The sequence below is a fragment of the Lissotriton vulgaris genome, unplaced genomic scaffold (assembly GCF_964263255.1).
Source record: "Lissotriton vulgaris unplaced genomic scaffold, aLisVul1.2 SCAFFOLD_2166, whole genome shotgun sequence".
Taxonomy (NCBI): Eukaryota; Metazoa; Chordata; class Amphibia; order Caudata; family Salamandridae; genus Lissotriton; species Lissotriton vulgaris.
The window spans coordinates 284,921-309,489 of record NW_028248796.1 but is presented as its reverse complement, the minus strand read 5'-3'; the positions used below and the strand labels follow the sequence as shown (position 1 = coordinate 309,489).

The following is a 24,569-nucleotide window of genomic DNA, read 5'->3' as shown; positions in this document are numbered from 1 at the left end:
GCCAATACTATAATAAAGGCATAACATGAAAGCAGAGTTCAACAATATTGAGCCAAGCTAAATGTATGTAGATGTATATAAAAAATAGCAATACAAAAATATGTATGAATGCCTATAGTGGCCAAACAAAAATGTAATAAAAGTCTTGAACTTGAGGCCAAATATAAAATCATAGGCCTAGAACATATAAAAGTTGAATGTCCGTAAGAGAAAAGGCACCATTCAGAATTACTAAAAAGTCACGTGCCAGTATAGTGAAAGTATCCAAAGCCACTCATGGGTGGATAGAATATGCAAAATAGGTAGCCACAGCTTCCAACATGAAATCACTGTCATCATCCGAAAACAGTTCAGCCATCCACTTAAGCAATGGGAAAGAACATACGTGCTCCTCCAGCACCGGACCCTCTAGCAACATCAGAGGACAACTCGGTGGGTTCTCAAGAACGCTATGTGCCAGAAACTCATGCGTCGCTGCGGGGATGTCCCACTGACCCATTAGTCCATGCATCGCTGCCAAGGCCATAATCCTTTCGCCAGAACAAACCAACTCGTGAGCAACTACGGGGCCCATCAGGTGATTAAAATCGACTTCAGGAGATAACGGCAAGCAGAGACACAAATCAATGGCCCAGTCAAAATCGCAGCTCAGGCAATGAAACACAGGCTGGACACATGTAAAATAGGAAAATCGAAACGATAATCCAAATGCTGTGCTTAAGGTCGCAAGCGGCAGGGTGCCATAGTAATCAAGCATCCGGTTGCGAAACAGTGTCAGAAGGGGCTGAGCGGCTTCTTGCGCATGATGGGCATCCATGTTTTAGGAAGCAGAATAATATCAAAACGCCTGCAGCTAAAGCCAGCAAAACAGGGAATCCGCCAAACAAACTCAAAAATATTGAATGGAAGAAAGCAGGGATGACACCAAAAATCTTTTCAAATGTAGTCACGAGACCACTGCTAACCAATTTAAAACAAGCATTTGCAATGCAATGGTCTCGGCATCATTAAAGGTAGAGCAATTGGCATTGCTCATGACATTTCTTTTTTTTTCTTTAAATCATAAATAAATGGTATTGTCATTTACATTGCCAATACACAGCACTCTGCACTAAACAGCACACACCACTCTGCACCTGCACTCACTGCTCTGCACACTCACTCTGTACACTCACTACTCTGCACACTCAACTACTCTGCACACTCACTACTCTGCACTCACTACTCTGCACTCACTACTCTGCACTCACTACTCTGCACTCACTACTCTGCACTCACTACTCTGCACTCACTACTCTGCACTCACTACTCTGCACTCTGCACTCACTACTCTGCACTCTGCACTCACTACTCTGCACTCTGCACTCACTACTCTGCACTCACTACTCTGCACTCTGCACTCACTACTCTGCACTCTGCACTCACTACTCTGCACTCTGCACTCACTACTCTGCACTCACTACTCTGCACTCACTACTCTGCACTCACTACTCTGCACTCACTACTCTGCACTCACTACTCTGCACTCACTACTCTGCACTCACTACTCTGCACTCTGCACTCACTACTCTGCACTCACTACTCTGCACTCACTACTCTGCACTCACTACTCTGCACTCACTACTCTGCACTCACTACTCTGCACTCACTACTCTGCACTCTGCACTCACTACTCTGCACTCACTACTCTGCACTCTGCACTCACTACTCTGCACTCACTACTCTGCACTCACTACTCTGCACTCACTACTCTGCACTCACTACTCTGCACTCACTACTCTGCACTCACTACTCTGCACTCACTACTCTGCACTCACTACTCTGCACTCACTACTCTGCACTCACTACTCTGCACTCACTACTCTGCACTCACTACTCTGCACTCACTACTCTGCACTCACTACTCTGCACTCTGCACTCACTACTCTGCACTCACTACTCTGCACTCACTACTCTGCACTCACTACTCTGCACTCACTACTCTGCACTCACTACTCTGCACTCACTACTCTGCACTCTGCACTCACTACTCTGCACTCACTACTCTGCACTCTGCACTCACTACTCTGCACTCACTACTCTGCACTCACTACTCACTACTCTGCACTCACTACTCACTACTCTGCACTCACTACTCTGCACTCACTACTCTGCACTCACTACTCTGCACTCACTACTCTGCACTCACTACTCTGCACTCTGCATTCACTACTCTGCACTCACTACTCTGCACTCACTACTCTGCACTCACTACTCTGCACTCACTACTCTGCACTCTGCATTCACTACTCTGCACTCACTACTCTGCACTCACTACTCTGCACTCACTACTCTGCACTCACTACTCTGCACTCACTACTCTGCACTCACTACTCTGCACTCACTACTCTGCACTCACTACTCTGCACTCACTACTCTGCACTCTGCATTCACTACTCTGCACTCACTACTCTGCACTCACTACTCTGCACTCTGCATTCACTACTCTGCACTCACTACTCTGCACTCACTACTCTGCACTCACTACTCTGCACTCACTACTCTGCACTCACTACTCTGCACTCACTACTCTGCACTCACTACAGCTTCCTTCCACAGCTAGAACTAGTGCATAATGTCAAAACAGAGAAAACAAGGAAACACACTGAAGCTGTCTGTACCACGCCAAGTTCACATTTCGAGCAGCATGTGTTAAATCACGCTTTAGACTACTTCTCTACTCAAAAGTAGTACATTTCCTTCAAAAAGATAAAAATATGACATGCAAACAGTAATGCCGAAACAAACTGTTCAGCATGGGTTCTGATTTACATGAAAACATTAATTTCACTTAAAATAATAATAGTTTTTAGCTAAATTAAATTTACATTTGGATTTAGGGCATATTCACATATTTTTAGTAAATTTAAATGTCAGTGGCAGATGGACACGCTTTCATTTAGCAGCCAAATATACAATAACTCTTACTGCCCCCGGAATTCCGCCGCGGCCGCACCGGAAGTCAGGCAAGGTTGCCTGTGACGGGGGCGGAGCCGCGTCCGGACCGGAAGAGGAGGCAGGCGGAGGAAATGCGTGGAGCGGCCCGGGGCTCCTGCGAGCGTGGAGAGCCCCCGGGGCCGACAACAGGACGTTGCACGCGTGTTGCGGGGCTCCCTTGACCAAGAGGGAGTCCCGGGATAGGAGCCGCAGCGTCAACTCTCCCTGCCGGTGCGGAGAGCGGAGTCCCCCAGATTGCCACAGTAAGTTAAAGGGGAGAGGGGGGGCCGGTGCGCGCGCGCGTGTGTGTGTGTGTGTGTGTGAGTGTATGAGTGGGGGGGTTCTGTATGTATGTGCGTGCGTGAGCGCTTCTGTTTCTATGTATGCGTGTGTTGTGTGGGAGCCTCGCGCAGCGCTCGTACTAATGCGCGTGCCAGTTTAGATTCGCCTGCGCGCGGCCAGGAGTGTCTCCTGGGAAGCACGCTCGGTGACATAAGATCTCGGCGGAGACGCGCTTCCGCGCGTCTTTAGCCGAGACCTAAAAATGAGCTAAGCCAGACGTGGAGGAGGCATTAAAGATTTGATGAACTAATTCGCAGAAATGAACCGGCAAGTCAGTATTTAAAAGTGCCTGCACCTCTGTGCGTGTGTTAGCTATGTGAAGGACATAAGTTTCACGGGCCGAGCTCAGGGCCACTTCCTTTTGAGACAAAAGAGCCCTTATTCTGCTCATACCATTGAACTTCGCTTTCAAGGTTGGGATGCGCGGCCAGATGGAAACATCTGAATTCCCATGCGAGGATCAGGCCTCCCAGCAACCTTGTGTTAGGTTATTCTTAGAGGGTTCAGTTCTCAATGTGCAGACAGTGTACCAAGTGTACCAAGCACAACTGATATCAGAGCAATAACATATTATTCTCAAATAAATCACATCTTTCGTCTAGGTTGAAAGCTACAATAACAATTATGTGTTGTGTGCAAACTGAAGTCGAAGGAAAATATGTTGTTTAAACATTTAATAAACTCATGCTAACTTAACGCATTATATAGAAAAGCAGTAACTATATGACAATTGTCATAACGTTTTACTTGCACAGAACTGTCGCACCTTCTTTTGTTTATACTTGAAAGCATGAACATTGTCATACGGGCACTGTTAAGAAACATTACCATTGCCTGTTGCAGACTTTGCTTGATATTGGTTGTTCTCTGTATATTCTATCTCAGGAGAGAGTTGGAAATTAGGGTGCAATACCAGTCAGGACTATACAAACAACAGAAATAACACAGATATTCACGGCAGAGTTTGTGAGAACCTTGTATTCACCCTACTCTCTTCTGGCATCAAAAGATTATGTATTTTCCTTTACAGGTAGGAAGTAAAGTAGTTAGATAATTATTGTGGGAGACACGGGGTATAAGAAAAGATTGACACACAAACAGATACTTATATTGTGTTCCTTTGTTTTGTCTTACACAGATCTCCCTCCCTGCTGTTCCCATCCTTTCCTTCCCTCGCTTGACTATACCAACAGTCTGTGTATATATATACATTCAGACTTGGGGCCGTCGAGAGATGGACCCTAATTGAGCATCAGCACAATCCGGAAGATTCTGGAAGGAGGAGCCTGACAGCTACCCCAAAACAGCCCAGCAACCATTGTGGGTATTCAAACAATACAATCTGGGCTGAGAACTTGGGATCATCAACGAGTCAATCACAAGGCCATCAACGAGTCATTCAATGGGGGACATCAACGAGTCAATCACAGGGCTATTAACGAGTCATTCAATGGGGGACATCAACGACTCAATCACAGGGACATCAAAGAGTCATTCAGTGGGTGCCATCAACGAGTCATTCACGGCAGGCTATCAACAAGTCATTCAGTGGGGACCATCAACGAGTCATTCACTAAAGGCTATCAACAGGTCATTCAGTGAGGACCATCAATTTGGCACCACTGATGAGTCATTCACTGGTAGCCATCAACAAGCAACTCACTTAGTTCAATCAACCAGTCATTCACTGGGACAAACAACAGATCATTCACTAGGTACATCAACCAGTAAATCACTAGGGACAATAAAGAGTCATTCACTGAGAGCAATCAATCCCTGGATCCAGCAACGAGTCACTGACTGGGATAATCTATTAGCCACATAATGGGGACAATAAATGAGTCAATCACTGGGGGTGTCATCAGTGGTAGCCCCAAAGAGTCATTCACTGGGGCCACAAAACCATTCACTTGGTCAACTTACGAGTCATTCAGTGGAGCCATCAATAAGTATTTTGCTGGGACCAACAACACATCATTTACTGGGCCACGAAGGAGGCATTTACTGTGGCCATCAATCACTGGGGCCACCAATGAGTCATTCACTGATGCCAATGAAGAAATCATTCAGTGGGGGCAACAACAAGTCATTCACTGCGGCCTTCAATGAGTTATTTACTGATGGGCCATCAATGAGTCATTCAGAAGTGGGCTGTTGACGAGTCATTCACTGGGGACCATCAACGATTCATTCATTGAAGTCCATCAGCCAGTCATTCTCTGGGGACCATCAATGAGTCATTAAATGGGGGGCCATTAACAGGTCATTCAGCAGGACCCACCAACGTGTCATTCACTGGGACCATCAACAAGTCATTCATTGAAGTCCATCAACAAGTCACTCTCTGGGAACCATCAACGAGTCATTAAATGGGGGCCATTAACAGGTCATTCACTGGGGACTATCAACAAGTCATTCACTGGGACTCAACGAGTCATTCAATCGGAAGCCATCAACAGGTCATTCACTGGGTGTCATTGAACAGTTATTCACTGAGAGTGATGCAATGAGTCATTCACGAATTTGTGACATACACGTCGAAAATCAACAAGTCAGTTACTGAGGCTATCAACCTGTCATCACTGGGGGAACCAACGAGCCATTCACTGGGGCCACTTATGGGTTATTCATTTGAGCAATCAATGAGTCCTTCGATGAGACCAACAACACACCATTCACAGGGCCATGAACGAGGCATATACTGCCAACAATGCGTCATTCACAGGGGCATTCAACGAGTCATTCCCTGGGGCCACCAGTAAGTCATTCACTGGGGCCACCAACGAGTCATTCAATGGGGTCAATGAACAAGTCATTCACTGGGGTCAATCTATGAGTCATTCAATGGGGTCACCAACAAGTCATTCACTGGGGTCAATCAACAAGTCATTCACTGGGGTCAATGAACGAGTCATTCACCGGGGTCAATCAACGAGTCATTCCTTGGGGACATCAACAAGTCATTCACTGGGGCCTCCAACAAGTCATTCACTGGGACCTCCAACGAGTCATTCAATGGGGTCAATCAACAAGTCATTCACTGGGGTCAATCTATGAGTCATTTAAAGGGGTCACCAACAAGTCATTCTCTGGGGTCAATCAACGAGTCATTCATTGGGCCTCCAACAAGTCATTCACTGGGCTCAATCAACGAGTCATTCATTAGGTCTATTGATGCATCATTCACTGTAACCATCAACATGTCATTCACTGGGCCCGCCAATGATCACCTCCGTCATTGGGTCCATCAACGAGTAATTCACTGACCACCAGCTCTCACAAGTCACTCTTAAGAACAGGCCACACTAAGAAAGGTCCCGAGACAGAAAAACAAGGCGCGCGAAGTACAATGAGAAGTCGCAGGAAAGTTCTAGAAGACCTGGAGTGCATCTGGTGGCGGGAGGCAAAGATGAGCTGGAACGGGGGTTCATGTCAGGGTCTAAGGGCTGGCCCCCATATCTGTTAAAAGCGATGGTGTGGGCTTACAGGACAACAGCACCGACATGTGACTGACCCAGGACTAAGGAAGCTCTCTCTATTTTTGACTGGTTTCAGAACATTGTGCACGCACACAAGCCATTTGCTCTTGGGCACATACAGACATTCTAGCATAAATCACTTCAAGGCGCCCTTTTACTTCCTCTACGCATCATAGCGGAATGCTTTTACAAGCGAATGCTTTTACAGGCACATTTTTTTTTTACCTTGAGGAGGTATGTGGGGATATTGCTGAAATCCACCGGCAACTTCAAAAGGAACCGAGCCGAGAACTCGCCAGTCTGAGGAAAAAAAACAGATAACAATGAGCTTGAGGGACGGGAGAACTGCACGAACCGGCGGAGACCGCAGCCAGATGCCTGGTCGGGCCAGACCGGTTTACAGCACACTTTGTAAACACTTCACACGGGTTCAAAGGCACAGCACTAGAAAACATGGCTGCCTGCGAGTGTCTCTGCAATAAGTCACTCTGCAAAGCAGACACTGCCGATGGAATCTGTCTGCAGCATGACTTAATGTGGTAACTTGAAGAGAAAGCAGGCTCTTTCGTATTAAATCACTTTGCTATGTCGCTGAGGCGTGAAGTGTGGAGAGCAAACTTTCATCAAAGGTCCCTCAACTACAGGAAAAGGTTGTCGGGAAGCAAATAACCTTCAGTCGCTCTCCTATTACATATACAGTGAGCAATGCTGCCACCACATGGTGACTCCGCACATAACAGCAAAAAACGCTTTAATAAGTGTTAGAATAATTAGAAATGCGCTGTAAATTGAAGACGTTACCACATGTTTTAGTAGTTAATTTATAAATCCTAGGTGGGGTGGGTGAAAGAGTGAGTTTGCCTTGCCTGGATTTGAACTTATGAACTGCAGCCCACACACAGACGTCAAAGGTGAGAGAGAGTTTTACTCACGGCGATATCCTGCCATAAAAATGCGTTTCCGAGGGTGTTGCAAAATTGCACCAACATACATGTGGGTGCACGAGGTTAAAGCACCACAGAACATGTCACAAGTTTGGTCCTTCATTAAATCTCAGTGTTTTTGAGCCTTGCATCTTTCATTACATTGTTCCAAGTTTAATGTATGCAATCGATAACTTTCAGTTTGAACTCAAATAATCTTTCATTTAAGCAGTCAGTACAATTCAACTGTGTCTAAATAATCTCCAGACTGGGCGATGTTTCAGCATCTGTACAGCACTGCAGAGGGCTTCAACTTGGCACGGATACTGACTGAATGCAGCAGGAAAATGTGAACTGCAAAATACCCTGTTCCAGCTGGAAGAAATTCCATGGTGGAAACCACTGGTCCTGCAATAGGGCCAATGCAAAAACACCAAGCTGTGGCCACGCCAAGTCAAAGCAGCACCCACATACCTTCAACAAAACCTCGAGGCATTGTGGTAGACAGAGTCCTTGCATTCATCATTTGTGTTTCTATCTTCATTCAAGCAGTAAAACAGTGACTTATTTTCAAAGAGATACTCTCTTTCCCTTCCACTTTCAACTGAAATCACAATGTTACACTTTCCTTTCAACCGATCAGCTGCGACCCTTGGCCTGCCGATTGAGACCCCAATGACTGTCTTTGCGACCTCTGTCCTCTGAGGCGGCAAGGGCAGCGCCAGCCGCACAATGTACACAGAGTTCTGATGAGCACTGTTGACTCTCCGCAGCTGCTGCTGGGAGCTCCAAAAACATCCTTTCTTTTCGGCAAAATGTATACATTCAGTAACGCCAACCACACTCGTAAATAAACAATCATTTACAATGCAACGGTCTCGCCTTTGCAAAAGTTAGATCTATTGGCATTGTAAATGACACATTTTTTTATTTATGTGTTGGTTTTGAAAACAGATAAATAAATGGCATTGTCATTAACGATGCCAATAGCTTAATCTCTCGCAAATGCGAAACCTATTGCATTTGCACCCACACACACACAGAGAGCCACACAGACACACAGAGCCACTCACACACACATAGATGTGGTGGTGGTGGATCTGGTGGATGTGGTGGTGGTGGATGTGGTGTTGGTGGATGTGGTGGTGGATGTGGTGGTAGTGTATGTGGTGGTGGTTGTGGTGGATGTGGTGGTGGTGGATGTGGTGGTGGTGGATGTGGTGGTGGTGGATCTGGTGGTGGTGGTGGATGATGTGATGGATGTGGTGGTGGTGGATGATGTGGTGGGGGTGGATGTGGTGGTAGGGGTGGATGTGGTGGTGGATGTGGTGGTGGTGGATGTGGTGGTGGGTATGGTGGATGTGGTGGTGGATGTGGTGGAGCCCCTTGTGCACACAAGAACTGTGATTAATCTCAGCATCAGGTACAACCATGTAAAACGTCATTGTGACCAGCTTTAATGGGAAACAGTCCACCACTGGAGGAATGTTTGTAATGCACCATTTTCAGCACCTGTTGAAGCTACACTACCGCACCAAATTAAGGCTATGGATATGGAGAATGTTGTTAGACTCAGAACACCATGAAAAACGGGTAAACCAAATGGATTCAAAGACAGGCAAAGGCTGTCATCATATCGCACACCTAGATTTAGCTCAATGTATTTCTTTCCGGTAATGTTTGGTCCCCCTCGGAATGTACAGGTAGGAGTCTCACCTTAACACGCCTGAGCTTAAGTTAGTTCTGAACATCCAAGCAGTGACCGCGGGCAGGCACGCTAACAGACCTTTTACAGCCTTGAAAAAGTCGTTGGGTTACACTCCCAGTCACGACGAAACACGTGTCGGCTGTGTGGAGAACTTCCAGCATTCAAGAATAAATATAATACGTGTATTAACCAAGAACAACGTACTGTGATTGTGTCAAAAGGGTGGCAACGCCTATACATAACTGTATTCTGATATACGTGTGCTAAGGAGTTTTTTTCGTTCTCGCTAACAGACTAACCTAATATGGAAGAAATGTACATCCTAACCTTGTGAATGTCAATGCACCCTTCGAGCACTCAGCCAACCGAGCATGAAAATGTAAAGATGACATTCTCAGAGCTGGAATTTGAGATTATAGGTAAAGCATCCAATAGTAACTGCCAGAATGACTTGTGATGATCTTGCATGTGTAGGTGTTTAATTTGAATAAGTATATTCCAGTAGAACGCAAGTCCCAAAACCTTTTCTACTGCCCCTAAAAAAAATACATTGGGTGTGACCTAACTGTATAAAATATGTCTACTCCGTGAATTGTGTCACGTGTAAAAACTCTGTAGTATTTTGGCAAACATGCAACACTGTCCATAATGTCCAGACATGGCCTACAGTATATGATGTTTATTTCAATACGCCATTATTATCGCTCTCTCCGCTTTGCAGCAATTTATGGTGTTTTTGATCAATCAATATTGCACTCATATACATTTTTTTATTGTCATGTTATTGGTATGAACAGGAATAGCAAATTCTTGTACATTTCGGCACTCATCACTAGCTTTCTATCAGATACAATAAAACCACAGCTTTTCACAGTAAATACTGCTGATGGTGTCAAACAGCAGACAAAGTAAAGAGCTACAAATCACAAAAGCTGCTGGGCTGATACTATGTTGTATTACTTACAGAACAAAATACTCCCTTTGCATAACTCAGTGTATGAATCTTCAGCCTCCTTCTCTGGAAGAACACTTGACTTTGGAACTGGATCACTACGAAGATCAGAAACCTCCTGCCTCACCGTAATGAGTGTGGTCAATGTCTGGTTCATGGGGATACTTTTAAGATGATTATTCCATGCACCTATGTTGTGTCTGATTTGTTTTTTTTTTTACTGTATACCATCACTGTATTTGTGTATTACTATACATTAATTTTTAATTTTAATATTTAATTTAATAAATCACACCCTCCGCTATTTTTAGGGTACAAGGCTTATGTAAACCGCTCTATCTCCCATAAGTTCTTCTGTGTACTACATGAAAATGACAAATAAATAAATACATTACAACTAGCAAATAGGTGAACAACCTAGAAGCTGTGATTCCCATGATACTTGTGTATTTTTCTTTTAGAAGTTGTGACTCGCACATGCAAATGTTCTTGCTCATTCAAAAACAATTTAGTGAAATGTAAATATAGAGATAATGAAAATTCTAAAAGGGACGGTTTTAGTGGTTTCAAAGAAATAATTGCATGCTTACATGTGGGCTCAATAGAATCTCGCTTCTCATACATATACTTTTAGGAGTTGAAAAAATAAAAGTGCGGAAAATTGACAATGCACACCTGAATCTTTACTTTCTGTAATGACTTTTCATGTTTAAATGCATGTGGTTATAATATAACTCATAACAGCAGCTCGTAAATCCCAGAGGTTCGCAGATACTGCCTAATTAAATCATTCAATCAAGAGGCAAATTAAAATAATATATTAGGGCAGCTCCCTCGGGGGAGAGAGTTGGCTCAGGTCCAGCTCTCTGGCAATTGGAGGAGACCTGAAAGGACGTGACCCCAACGATGCTCTGCACTTCCCGTCTTGTCAGCATTTGTCGGAACATGTTAGGCACTTAAACAGCTCAAGCATTGCTCTGTGCAGCAGTTATCGCCTCACTTTCTCCAAGGTAATGGATTATATTCTGCAATATCATTTGAGCCCGCCTGAAGGAGGGCTGGTCCCGGAAGTGCGCAGTACTTTTCAGTGCGGAATGCGTCTTCTATACGAAGTGTTTCCGTGGTGCAGAAATATACAGAAGAGAATTATTTTAAAATATCGCTTTCAGAATCATAAAAGTACTCAAGAATAACAGAAAACAAAACCTCCTTTCCTTTTACAGCATCCTGCGCTATATTTTGCTTACTGTGGTAACAAGCATTGGGTAGGCTCCCGGAGGAGTCTGTAAGCCCCGTCCTTTTCAGACTGGGGGGAGTGTCCCCCTTTCTCCCCTCTTCTCCATTGGCTGGAGGCGAGGAGAGAAAGAAATGAAAAAAATACGCCCCTCAATCTGAAAAGGACGGGGCTTACAGTGAACACAGAACATCACAGAGACCTCTTCTCCAATGGCTGACCGCCGTTTAGGAGGCCAGCCAATGGAGAAGAGGGGCGGGCATTAACCTCGCTACTCTGAGACAAAGTCTCGCTGGCGAGACTGCGCATGCGCAGCCTACGCCAGTCTCGACCTAAAAATGAAACAAGTAAAAACAACTTTGTTAAACAACTTGTTGCAATGTTTCAGTGCTGATAATACATGAAACATGATTTAACATAACCTTCCCCTCTGTGCTTCTCATGAGCGATAGTGGGTTACACGAATTCATAAATCAAAATGTACTTAACACAAGGAATAATGTAAACCAATTGCACAGTTCAAATTCAGTTTAGGCGAGTGATTTACTTATATAGTAGTAAAACTGTACTCTTATTTTTAAACATACATTTGAGTGAAATTTTACTACTCGTTGGATTTCCCAAAAGCTGGCTGGGATCATCATGGAAAGCTTGCTTGGCAAAGGTTTCCTTGCGGATTTCATAGGAAATCACAAGATTCCTAAGTTTGGAATCCCTTTCCTCTGTGGGGAGGTGTCCATATTAGAGAACTCGACATAGCTGAAGTGGATTTCTCTCTGTAAATGCACTTTGCACCCAGCCAACCCTGCAGCAAAATGTGACCCTTTCCAGGCTGGAAAAAATAATTGTAGGAGTTTGTGAATGCAAGAAGTTCGTAAATGCCCAAAATGTGTGGGCGCTTACAAACTTCAAGGCAAACCACGCCTTGAACCACCCAGGACGGCCCCGCCAATCCGCCCACCCCACTTTTATATGAAAAGAGATTACTGTGGCGGAATCCGCGAACCCGTCAAACGGCTTAGGTCTGCCAGGAATCCTTTTGTGAATTCCTGGCATGCGTAAGTGAGGTACATGCACTCGTAAACTTACATTTTCAAATTAATTTAGCTTTGTGAATAGGCGGTAGTCAATATTAATTAAATCAGGTGAACATAACTATTTTTAAATTTATTTTTTGTCTCTCCCTAATATTTGTCAATATATTTCTCATTGAGAGATAAACTACTGGAACAATTACATCATGACAGTCTGTGGTATAAATCATTTTAGTTCCTAACTTTGATCTGTGTATTGTGGCACTGCAACCTCCTCATCAAAAGAACACATATTTCTTATAAGACAAAATAAAAAAGAGTAATGCTTCCTTTGCGTATCATGTCAGCACCCACATTAAACCATAGTGCCACCTCTGCGCCTGTTCTGGAAAATGCTAGTGGCACGAGGGGGTGGAATCCCGCTTTGATGTTTTGTTCCTCTTTCATCTCAGTTAATTTGAACTGGGATGAAAACTGGCCTCTCGAACGGCCACGTCAACTTCAGGTAAGTGACCGGTAACGAGCTTTTGACGTGAACCATAATTTGAAGTGGCCGACGAGGTGTCTTCTTGTGCTTGACGATGTAAAGCTTCACCTTGTGGTCCCTGATGGACTTGGGGTTCATCAAGTCGCAGCCACAGCAGTCCTTGGAGTCGTGACTCAACCCCAGACATTACAGGCACAACTGCTGGAGACCTGTCACAGACATTTGTTTGCGACAGTCCCTACAGGACATAAAACCTGTCGTTTTTGGGGGGTGACATCCCTTGTAGACTTGAAGAAAATTTCGAGGTGACTATCTTTGGGAGATATGAAGGGATCTCTGAATCCGCGCCTGGTGGTACAGAAAAAAAACCTGCTGTCAGCGCACAGATGTGCACCTATATGGGCTCCGCATGCCATTTCAGGAGCAGAACAGCATCAGCGTTGAACTGTACAGCGCCGCCGGATGGCTGAAAACTTTTCGGATCCAGTCTGACATCTGGGGAATATTCAAAAAGTGAGGAATCTGTGGCTAGAGTCTCTATCAGAAAATATGAACTCGTATTAGGAGTCCCTAAGAGTACTCTGCAAATAATGTTTAATAATTAGTGTAATGGGATGGGTGGACTTAAAGTCTCAAAAGTTATGTGGAACAGATAAACTGCATGAGACACACAGGGCTCCATTCTCAGTGCCTCAGGAGTTAGGGAGGTAACAGGGTACGGTATTAATAACACAGGATGCAGTATACATGGAGCAAAATATTATCTCCACATTCTGAGTTTGCACTTCGGAATGACTGATAAAACGACAAAATTTCCACTAATCTGAGCTGCAAAACCAGGACTATTGCCCTGTTTCCCTACACAAATTCCTTCAGGCATCGCCTTGCAAACTTAGCGATGGGGAGGTATGAACTTTGTCTGCTAATCTGAATCCTCATTCAGACGCAGAATCCAGTGTCTGTTTGAACTGGAATTCCAGGGGTTCAGAATTAGACACATGTTGGCGCAGGTGATCCTGGGGTATCGGAGGAGGCTGCAGCAGGCTTTGTGGAAGGAGCAGTTATTGCAACGGGAAGGTATAGTAATGGACAACAGGTTATTTATAGAAAAGATGAGGGCGGATGGGGCAGGATAACAAATGTGGTACCCGACAACAGGGAGGAATATCAGTGGTACTCCTCCAGAGTATCATCTTTGTCCTTAATGAAATCATGCACATTTAAGAAGAGGTTTCTAAATGTCCACTCCTTCTAGCATTCGTCAGTGAAACCAGGGTCTGTGAACTGGTAGCGATCAGAAAACACAGGGCTCCATCCAGCTCGGTGTAAACTGTGACCTACTGTGTGGAAGAGCAAAGGAGGAGTTGTGGAATAGCAATGTCAAAAATGGATTAAAATAACAGCAATACGGACATAACAAGAAAGGCAAATAATGGCATGCAATTCTGCACCATCATGAAGGCCAGGAAACACTTAATAGACATGATGGCCAGGAAACACTCAAAATCCAGACAGAGGGTGGGGCCACACCCAGGGTCGCATGAAGAGGTAGCAGCTAATGCCTCTACAGTACAGCTCTACAGTATGCTGAAGGCATCCTTTTAGGGGCATAAAATGAAGCACAGGTGATTAGGGAAGCTATTTTTCTGAATAAAGGTAGAGTAGGAAACAGTCTTCGGTGGGATTGCCAGTGGCTACATAAAGAAGTAGGACAGTGGTAGACAAACTGTTTTAGGCGCTTGTTGGGACTTGGTAGTGGAATGTTGGGGGACAACAGTGAAGGAATGCTAGTGGGAGTAATTTGAATATGTGTCAGTTACACGCTGGCTGCCAGCCTGCCCTTTGTACCTTTGATCTTGTGAGATTACAGTTACCTTAAAAGAAATCTGCGGTCCTTGTAGTCCTTCCCGGACCTTTCAGTGGTGACTAGTGGTTTCGAGCTTTCTGTGCGGCTCATCCTGTTCATTATAGCTGAGTAAAACTTGGATTTATAAGGGAACAAGTGAATCTATTTTAGCAACTAAATGTCAAGGATGCCATTTTGAGGAGGACATATTTGCTGGTTGTTCCCCAAAGGTTGCAGAATAAAGTGTCAAGTCTAGCGCTTGAGGGTCAGGTAGGCATGAGAGCCATGAAGAGGTGGATTAGAGAAGTATTCTGGTGGCCTGGTATGGAAAGCAGCATGGAACATTTTGTAAATCACTTTTCTGAGTCCAGTGGAGGCTTGGTATAAGAATGGTTTGGACATCATCAGACTAATGATCCACTAGGTGAAAAATAAACCATTGATACAAAAATGGCATACCTACATTCAAGATTCAGCAGATTTCATCCTTAAACTAGAGAAGCTGACCTTAACATCAGAGAAAGAATATACATTGAGCACTATTGACGTGACATCGTTATACACATCCATAGCTCATTCGGAATGAAGTTGTTTCTTATAGGTTTATCTGTACCTAATACTTACATGTATGTTGAAAATCTGTATATTATTTGTAAAGCAATCTGTTTGTAAATATTTTTCATCACTTCATCTTTGAATTCTTTTTTTTTTTTTCACAACAGATTTTATTAGTTGCATGGTAAAAATACATCAAGTAATTCTCTGATCTCCAGAGACAATCACTAGGGCAAATGATCAAGGACTGCAACATGCAAACATTTTGTACGGGCGAGCAAACAGTAAATTAATCAAACGAAGAAAATGCCTAGTTGTGCAGAAACAAGCCCCCCCGCCCTTTCCCGCCCCCCCTCCTCCCTCCCTCCCATGCGTGCTGCTGCCTACTCCGACCGTGTCGTGCCATGCGTGTTGCAATGTTCGCCATTACACAGGTTATGAGACTGTCAGATTAATTGTACATCATCCTCCTCCGGTGGCGGGTCTAAGTCCAAGCCCCGATAGTCTGCCCACCGCTTCCAAATTCTATAGTGCTTGAGAGGGCACCCCCGTGCGACAAACACCGGCTGTTCCAGGCCCATACAAAAGTCCATTCCATTCTGCCATGCTAGGAAGGAAGGGGCACGAGGCACCTTCCAGGATCTCGCAATGTCTCTTTTTGCCAATGTCAGTCCCAACAGTAGTAGATGACGCTTGTACCGGTTGCCCCCAACCCCTGCCAGAACATGAAGAAGAGCCAATTTGGGGTCCCTCTGCAGCTCCCAAGCCAGTACTTCATTCAAACACTGAAACACTCTGTCCCAAAACCGCCGAAGCGCCCCACAGCCCCACACTGTATGTATCAGCGTCCCCAGCTCAGTGTTGCACCTAAGACAATTCGGGGAAGCAATCAGTCCCGCTCTCCACAGACGCTGTCTAGTAAAATATGTACGGTGAAGGTACCTGAATTGTATTAATCGCAAGCGCGTGGAGATGGCTGCTCCCCTGGGCCCTTCCAGGGCCTCCACCCAATCTTCCTCTTCAAGCTCCCCAACATCCCGCTCCCACTGGGTCCTGAGGTGGGCAAGGTCTGTGGCGCTGTGGCGCACAAGGGTCTGGTATATGCGGGAAATCTTTTTGTCCGGCAGCTCCCCCATGAAGACCTTGGCCTCAATGGGACTAAAGTCTGGTACATCCTCCACTCCCTGGATATACGGGGTCAGAGCATGCCGGAATTGGAGGTACTTGTAAAATTGGGCATGTGGCATTTCAAACTCCTCCCGCAACATGGCAAAGGACTTGAGCACTCCCCCAGACATGACGTCACCCAGGGTGGAGATGCCTATCGCCTCCCACTGTCGAAAGCCCACCAGGGCCGCTAGTTGAGGCAGTCGTCCATTCTGCCACAATGGGGTTTCTAGGGTCAGGACATTCCACCAGCTCACCCTGCGCAGGGCCTGCCGCCAGATCTGAAAGACCACCCGCGTGGCAGACGGCAGAGATCTCCGAAGCGCCGCCGAATACAATAATGTGTGTAGGGAGGCAGAACCCATGAGGAAACGTTCCACCGCATAAGCGGGATCGCCCCTGTCCGCGTACCACCAATCATTGAGTACCAGTAGGTGGGATGCTTGATAGTATGACAACAGGTCAGACGTGGCCAGGCCCCCTTCATATGTGGAACGGAAGCAAGTCCGCAACGCGACTCGTATCATGCCACCTTCCCACAAAAAGCCACTCAATGCCGCGTTCAGGCGTCGGAACCAGGCGTGTGGGACCAACACCGGATGATTCTGTAATTGATACAGTAGGCGTGGGAGCGCGACCATCTTAAAGATGGCCGATCTGCCCTGAATGGAAAGCGGCATCCTGGCCCATGCCTTAAGATCTTCACGCGTTCGTTCCCAGACCGGGGTGATATTGCACTCCAGGGCCACGGAAGCGTCTTCTGTGAGGTACACCCCGAGGTATTTCACGCCGTCTACCGTCACCTGCAGCCCATCGGCCCACTCACCCAGTGGCTGCGGACCTCCTAGAGTCCAGAGTGTGGACTTCCCAGGGTTCATATAAAGCCCCGACGTTTCTCCAAAAATTTGCAGGATCCGCATAATGCGAGGCCCCGAGCGTTCCAGGTTAGTGAGAAAAAATAACACGTCGTCGGCGTATAGGGCTATTCTATCCGCCACACCAGATGACCACTGAAAGCCCCTCAGCTGGGCATCGATCCGCACCCACGCCGCGAGGGGTTCCATTGCGAGCGCAAAGAGGTACGGGGAGAGGGGACACCCCTGCCTGGTTCCCCGCCGGATACTGAAAGAACGAGAAATGCCACCGCCAACACGCACCGCTGCCGTCAGGTCCGTGTAGAGGAGCCGTATGTATGCCAAGAATCGGGGACCCAGATTCAGGCGACCCAAGAGAGCAAACAGATATGTCCAGCTCAAAGAGTCGAACGCCCTATCCATGTCCGCCAGCAGCAACGCAGCCCGCTCTCCCAGACCCCACCAAGCCGAGATCGCAACCTGAGCTCGCCTGATGTTATGGCGAGTGGCCCGCTGGGGCATAAAGCCGGCCTGGTCCGGATGGACCAAGTCCGTGATGTAGGGCTTGAGCCTGTTGGCGAGGGCTTTCGCCAAAATCTTGGCCTCGGTATTGAGCAACGAAATAGGTCTGTAGGACTCGTGTCTCTCAGGGGGGCGCCCCGGCTTCAGGAAAATTACAACCTCCGCATGTCTCCAGTCCGGGGGCAGCACTCCCCTCTCACGTGCCTCCTCGATAACCGGCCAGAAATGGGGTGTCAACAGCGTCGCGTAGTGTCTAAAAAATTCACACGGGAACCCATTCGGGCCCGGTGCCTTGCCCGGGTTAAGCTCACCCAGGGCAGTGCCCAGCTCTTCATCCGTCAGAGGCCGGTCAAGTACATCGCGGACCTCATCCGAAACGGCCCGAGGCGGAAGATCGTCTATGAAGCGCTGTACCATGACGGCATCCAGGCACTCCCGAGACGCATACAGGGTCTCGTAGTAGGAGGCAAAGCTATCCGCTATCGCTTTGGGTTCCAACAGCGGCTCCCCCTCGGGGGCGACTATCTGGGGCAGTGGCTGTGCATGCATAATGCCCTGGCAAAGGCGGTGGAGCATTTTACACGATTTATCGCCCCATTGGTATATGCGGCTCTGTGTGGCCAGCCAAACCTGGCGGGCCTCATTCAACAATACCGAAGTATACTGTTGTTGCGCCAAAACCAGCTGACGTCTTATCCGTTCGCCATCTTCCCCCCGACCCCTACGCTCCAGGTCCTCCAAGTCCGCCTCCCGCCGCACCAGTTCCCTACGCCTCTCCCTCCGCGCTGCCGAGCACCATGAAATGTCAACCCCTCTCATGGTGGGTTTCATGGCCTCCCACAGGACCGCCGGGGATGTCACTGAGCCCACGTTGACGGACAGAAAGTGCGCAAGTTCACAAGTAACGTGGGCGCGATAGGAGGGCTGTGTTAACTGCCAGGGCGACAGGTGCCACCTGAATGGCTGCCTAGTGCGCCCAGTGCTGACCAGTACGGAGATCGGAGAATGATCAGAGAGCGCCCGTGGCAAGATATCTGCCGACAGGAGCCTACCGGCCATCGCCCGCGGGAGGAAAATGTAGTCCAGGCGCGAAAACGAGTCTCGCGCAGCAGAGAAGTATGTGAAGTCCCTACGCGCCCCTCGCTTGTACCTCCAGGAGTCAATCCAGTCCAGCCCTGTAACCATTGCCCTCAACCGAGACACTTGCCCCTCCCTCCCCGCCACCTCGCCTGCAGCGCCCCGCCATCTGTCCCATGAGACATCCATAACGTCGTTCCAGTCTCCCCCCACAATCGATAACACTGTTGGCATATCCACCCATAGGGACATCAGCTTCTCCACTAGGGCCCATTGCAGTGGGGGCGGCGCATACACGCTACCAAGAACAACCATCTCACCACCAATCTCGCCCTGTACAAACACATACCTGCCCTGCGCGTCTAGCCATGTGCGTCTATGTGTGAAGGGAACTCTCCGATGGATCAGAACTGCCACACCCCGCGACCCCCTCGTGAAGCCTGCATGGAATGTCTGCGTAAAGCCATTACGCTGGAGGCAGAGCGCCTATGTACCCAACAGATGGGTTTCCTGCAGGAGCAGTATGTCAGTTCCCCTACTTTTGGCCCACGCAAACACAGCCCCTCTCTTCACCTTATCTAGCATACCCGCACATTCCAGCTCAGTATGCGTGTCCCACAGGGATCTAACCGAGAGCCCCCAGCATTCGAAGACATTTACGCAGCGGCTTATAATTCAAGCATGTTGTTCCACAGGTACCAACAGCAGCACTCACCACGGATCGGATGCAGCACAGCACACACAAACCCCTCCCCTGAACTAGAACAGGCCCAATCCCCAACAAAGCCCCCCCCGACCCCCTAACCCCCACCCCGCACCTCCCAAACGTGGAAGCACCTGTCGTGGTCAGGGAGTGGTCCCGGCCCCAACGGGGAGCCAGGGAGCACCCCTTCCAATGGATCCCCTCAGCACAACCCATGTCAAACTAGGCTGTGACCCCTTCCCAACTCTGAGAAAGCGTGGCCTCCAGCCAAGCTATAGCGCCCTGGTCAAAAAGAACTGTCAAGCAAGTGAGCAAGTATCCCATTCACCCCCCACAGTCAAGGCACTTCAGCAGTAGCTTCCTGCAAATTCTTGTCATTGCTTGTGTTGGATCTTGGTTTTGGGCTGCGGTGCGAGCGGGAACGGCCCCGGCGCCTACGCTGATCGTCAGGACCCCCACTCGGGGGGCCCCCGGTCGAGGAGTCTGACTCACCGCCCTTTGCCGTATTGACCCGCACCCTGACTGTCTCATCTCTCCACTGAAACACGGCCTCCGGGGTGTCGAAGAAGAAGGTACGGGACTGGAAGATAACCCGCAACCGAGCCGGGTATAGTAAGGCATAGGGTAACTTCAGGCCCCGAAGGCGGGCCTTGGCCGCAGTGAAGGACTGTCGCTGCTGCTGCACCAATTTCGTGTAGTCCGGGAAAATAAGGATCTGAGAGTTCTCGAACATGAGCTGACCCTTCAATCTCGCCTGTTTCAGGATAGCGTCCCTGTCGGCGTAGTTCAGCAATTTAGCGATCATGGGACGAGGACGTTCTCCCACCGGGGGCTTCTGCGTCAAAGCCCGATGGGCCCTTTCAACGACGAAGCAGCGCGAGAGGGCATCAGCCGGCATCCACACCTCCAGCCATTGTGTTAGGAAGTGCTCAGCATTGCCCTGTTCGCAGTCCTCTGGAAACCCAAGGAAGCGAAGATTACTGCGCCTGGCGCGTCCCTCTGCCTCCTCCGCTCTCGCCACCAGGCCGTTTCGTGTCCTCTCGAGGGCCACAACCCTCTTCTTTAGGGTAGTCATGTCGTCTTCCACAGCCGATATGTGCGTCTCCGCACCAGTTATGCGTTCTACGGCGTTTCGCGGTCCTGCCGAAGGAGCATAACGTCAGAGCCCACTGCCCCAATCTTGGCGTCCAGGACATCCCTGGACTGCGTGATTGCGGCCAAGAGGGCAGCATTATCCGGCACCGGGGGTTGCGTCCCTTTGGCGCCCGCGGCCTCGGTGAACTTATCGATGGGGCCCTGTTTGCCCTGATTGCCACTGCCGCCCCGTGTCATGGTGTTGTGGGGGAGAGGGGCCCGCGCCAGCCGGCCACAGCCCAAACCCCTCAGCCGCTGACTCCTGTGACCAGGTATCCCGCAACAAGGCGTCAGTCCCAGGAAGGATGCACTAACTAGAGTCTTTCAGCAGTAGCTTCGCCCCCCAGCCAGCGCCCCAATAAGTCCAAGAAGCGATGCAAAGTCCATAGGCTCTTGCCAGGGGGGGGGGGGAGAGGGGGTCCCACTGCACAGTCCTCTCAGGCCCCGGGGTCCGATCCGACCCCCGAAATGTAGCAGGGCCCTGTCAACCCCGGCAGCCCTCCGCCGCGACCAGTAGGCGCCGGTCCTGCCCCCCTCCCAACTGAGCCCGGGTCTCACTGGCACTGCGGCAGCCGCCGTGCAGGGCGGAGGCAGGGGTGCGCTCGGGCCCGACACGACCCCCGAATGGCTGCGCGGCTCCACTACCCCCTGTCCACCCTCCGGGTCCCGCTCTAACCTTGATCTGCTGCAGTCTCTCGCCGGGCCCCAGATCAGCCCCCGTCTGGGCAGCACCGCCCTCCAGCGCCGATGAAGGTGCTCTTTGCGGCAAGATGGCAGCCGCGCCTCTCAGCTCTCCCCGCCGCCGTGACCCGCCAGGCCCGCTCCACAGCCGCCACCAGCAGCGCGACCCTGCGGGGGCCGCTCCTCTCAGGCCCGGGGGGGGGGGGGGCGGGGGGCGCAACTGTTTTTCTTGGACGAAGCTCCGGCAGCACTCGGAGCTGGCTCCCCAGTGACTCTCTGCGCGGCCCCTCTCACCCGGTGGGATGGTCCAGAAACCAAGGCCCCGGCTCCAAGGGCCGCACCACACCGCAATCACCCTCCGGGACGTCGCACCGCCTGAAAACACGGTGCGGGCGGCTCCGGCCGCAGAATTCAAGTGTCCGGATGTTAGGGACTGGCCCAACTGCAGGGAACATAGAGTGTTGACCAGGGGCAGGATATATTAAGCAGGATGATTATCGGCTGGTCGGAGCTCCGGCTCTACACGACCGCCATGTCCGCTGGCCAAGCCACGCCCCCTTCATCTTTGAATTCTACACATTTTTCTCTTCTTTCTATCTTTATTTTTCACCTAGTGTATCGCTTTCTTTTAAATCGTCGAAAAGAACTATAAGGTTGTAGATTTTACAAACTTTGCGCTGGACATCGGTAAACATTATTATGATCTAGCTGGAGAAAACGAGTTGTTTCCTGCACTATGGTAGTATTGCATTACTATGAATACAATGAATGTGCTGACCCTGCGGGTTCAAGATAGCATAACGTTTTGGAGCAGTACGTTACCAAGAAAAAAAGAGTGCGTATTATTTAACCCATGAGAGGAGCATGCCTCTTTGTTGCACGTCATGAGGTGTAGGTTGCTATAGTTACAATACGTATGAGAATGGTATAGTCTTAATACGTGGACGACGTAACGTATGGTCACATGACCAGTGAGCCCTGAGTACGATGGCGGCGATAGCGTAGATCGTTTGTTAAACACCATGAGTTGTTGGTTGCTATAGTTACAATATGCATGAGAATGGTGTCGTCAAATACGTGGACGACGTAACGTATGGTCATATGACCAGTGAGCCCTGACGATGATGGCGGCGACAGCGTAGTTCGTCTGTTATTAGAAGCTGAAGGTATGTTGTGTATACATTGGGTATGACAACTAGATTTAGCGGTAATATCATGATTATTTTTGAATTAATAGTGGCGGGTTTGTGATTTGTTTTCAGATTTTAACATTGGGTCTTGAAGGTTATACATATGTGAACGGTGGCAGAGTTGCATTTCAGTACGGAGGTACGTCTCATTCGAGTGTGGTACTTACTTCTCGGAGAAAATCACCTCATCAGCCAATAAACCCAAAGAGATTTTCTCCATAGTTCGCAACTTAGTTGCTTCTGACAGGGCCAACCCTAACCTCATCCCCTCCCAAGCTCTCTGTTTATCCCTGAATTACTTTTTTTTAGAGAAGATCACGAAGATCAAATCTAACATCCCTTTAGTATCTTCGCCACCCCCTTCCCCTGTTCTCCCTCCACCCTCTTCTTCCCTTGACCAGTTCCCCCCGATCTCTTTGGACTCCTTTCTTGATTTACTCCAGAAAATGAAGTCAGGCTCCCCGGCTGACTGTGTTCCAGCTCGCATTCTGAGAGAGCTCTTCACTCACTGCCCTGATCCCCCCTTTCCCTTCTTAATGCTTCTATCTCCTCAGGCCTAGTCCCGAAATCCTTTAAATCGGCCATAGTCCAACTTCAGACCCATTTCCCTTCTTCCATACTTTGGGAAGATCTTACAGAGTTATATCACAACTTGTCTCTCCACTTTCATTGAGGACAACCATCTTTTAGCCTCACACCAAGCGGGATTCCGCCCGGCCCACTCCACTGAGTCAGTGGTCCTGTCCGTTCTAGACGAGCTGAAGAGCAAGGCTGATTCAAACCTACCCCAAGCCTTGGTGGTCCTTGATTTGTCCGCTGCGTTTGACACGGTCGACCACTCCATCCTTCTCGCCGTGTCCGCGCAGCGGGCGTTCGGGGCACTGCCCTCTCTTGGCTCGCCTCTTTTCTTAAAGAACGGGCTCAGGCGGTCCATCGTTCTAGTTTCATTGTCCCCACCCGCTTGGTTCCATGCGTGGTCCCCCAAGGTTCCTCCCTGTCCCCTCTTCTTTTTAATCTGTACATCCACCCGCTCATTCTCTCTCTTCTTGACATGGGGGTCTCCGTGTATAATTATGCGGACGACCTCCAGTTAGTATTTGATCTTTCCTCTCCTTTGGACTCCCTACCTAAATTCCATTCTATCCTAGCTTTCATCTCTGAGTGGATGAACCACAACCAACTTAAACTCAATCTGGACAAGACGGAGCTGGTCCTGACTGGCCCTACCACCTCCCCCTGGTCTGCCGCCTTTTGGCCCTCCACCTTTGGCCCCCCGCCCATACCAGTGGCCTCTGCAAAGACCTTGGGCATTAAAGTCAGTCGGGACCTCTCCATGCATGCCCAGATTAGCTCAGTTGTCTCCTCCTGCTTCCTTTCCCTCTGGATTATTCGGAAAGTGTCCCGTTTCTTTTCTTCCGATGCTCTTAAACTTATTATTTTGGCAATGATTCTTTCTCGTCTTGATTACGGGAATAGCCTCTACGTGGGCATTCCGGCCTACGAACTACGCCGTCTTCAGGCTATCCAGAATCAGGCCGCCCGTCTTATCCTTCACCTTCCCAAATCCCTCTACATCACTCCTATTTTGAAATCCCTTCACTGGCTTCCCATTTGCCAGAGATCCCTTTTCAAGATGGGTTGTCTGGCCTTCATGGCTCGTGCCCGCACTGCCCCGGCTTTCATTAATTCCCTCATCAGTCCCTAC

General features: G+C 48.6%; 1 protein-coding gene across 1 annotated transcript in view; it reads right to left on the bottom strand.

The window, feature by feature from the left end:
* Positions 1-24,569, bottom strand: part of BABAM2 (BRISC and BRCA1 A complex member 2) — a 202,144-nt gene that overhangs the window by 6,014 nt on the left and 171,561 nt on the right. The window contains exon 5 of the mRNA XM_086950191.1: positions 7,023-7,097. Within this exon, the coding sequence (XP_086806317.1) occupies positions 7,023-7,097 (75 nt within the window). The remainder of the gene's footprint in view (positions 1-7,022; positions 7,098-24,569) is intronic.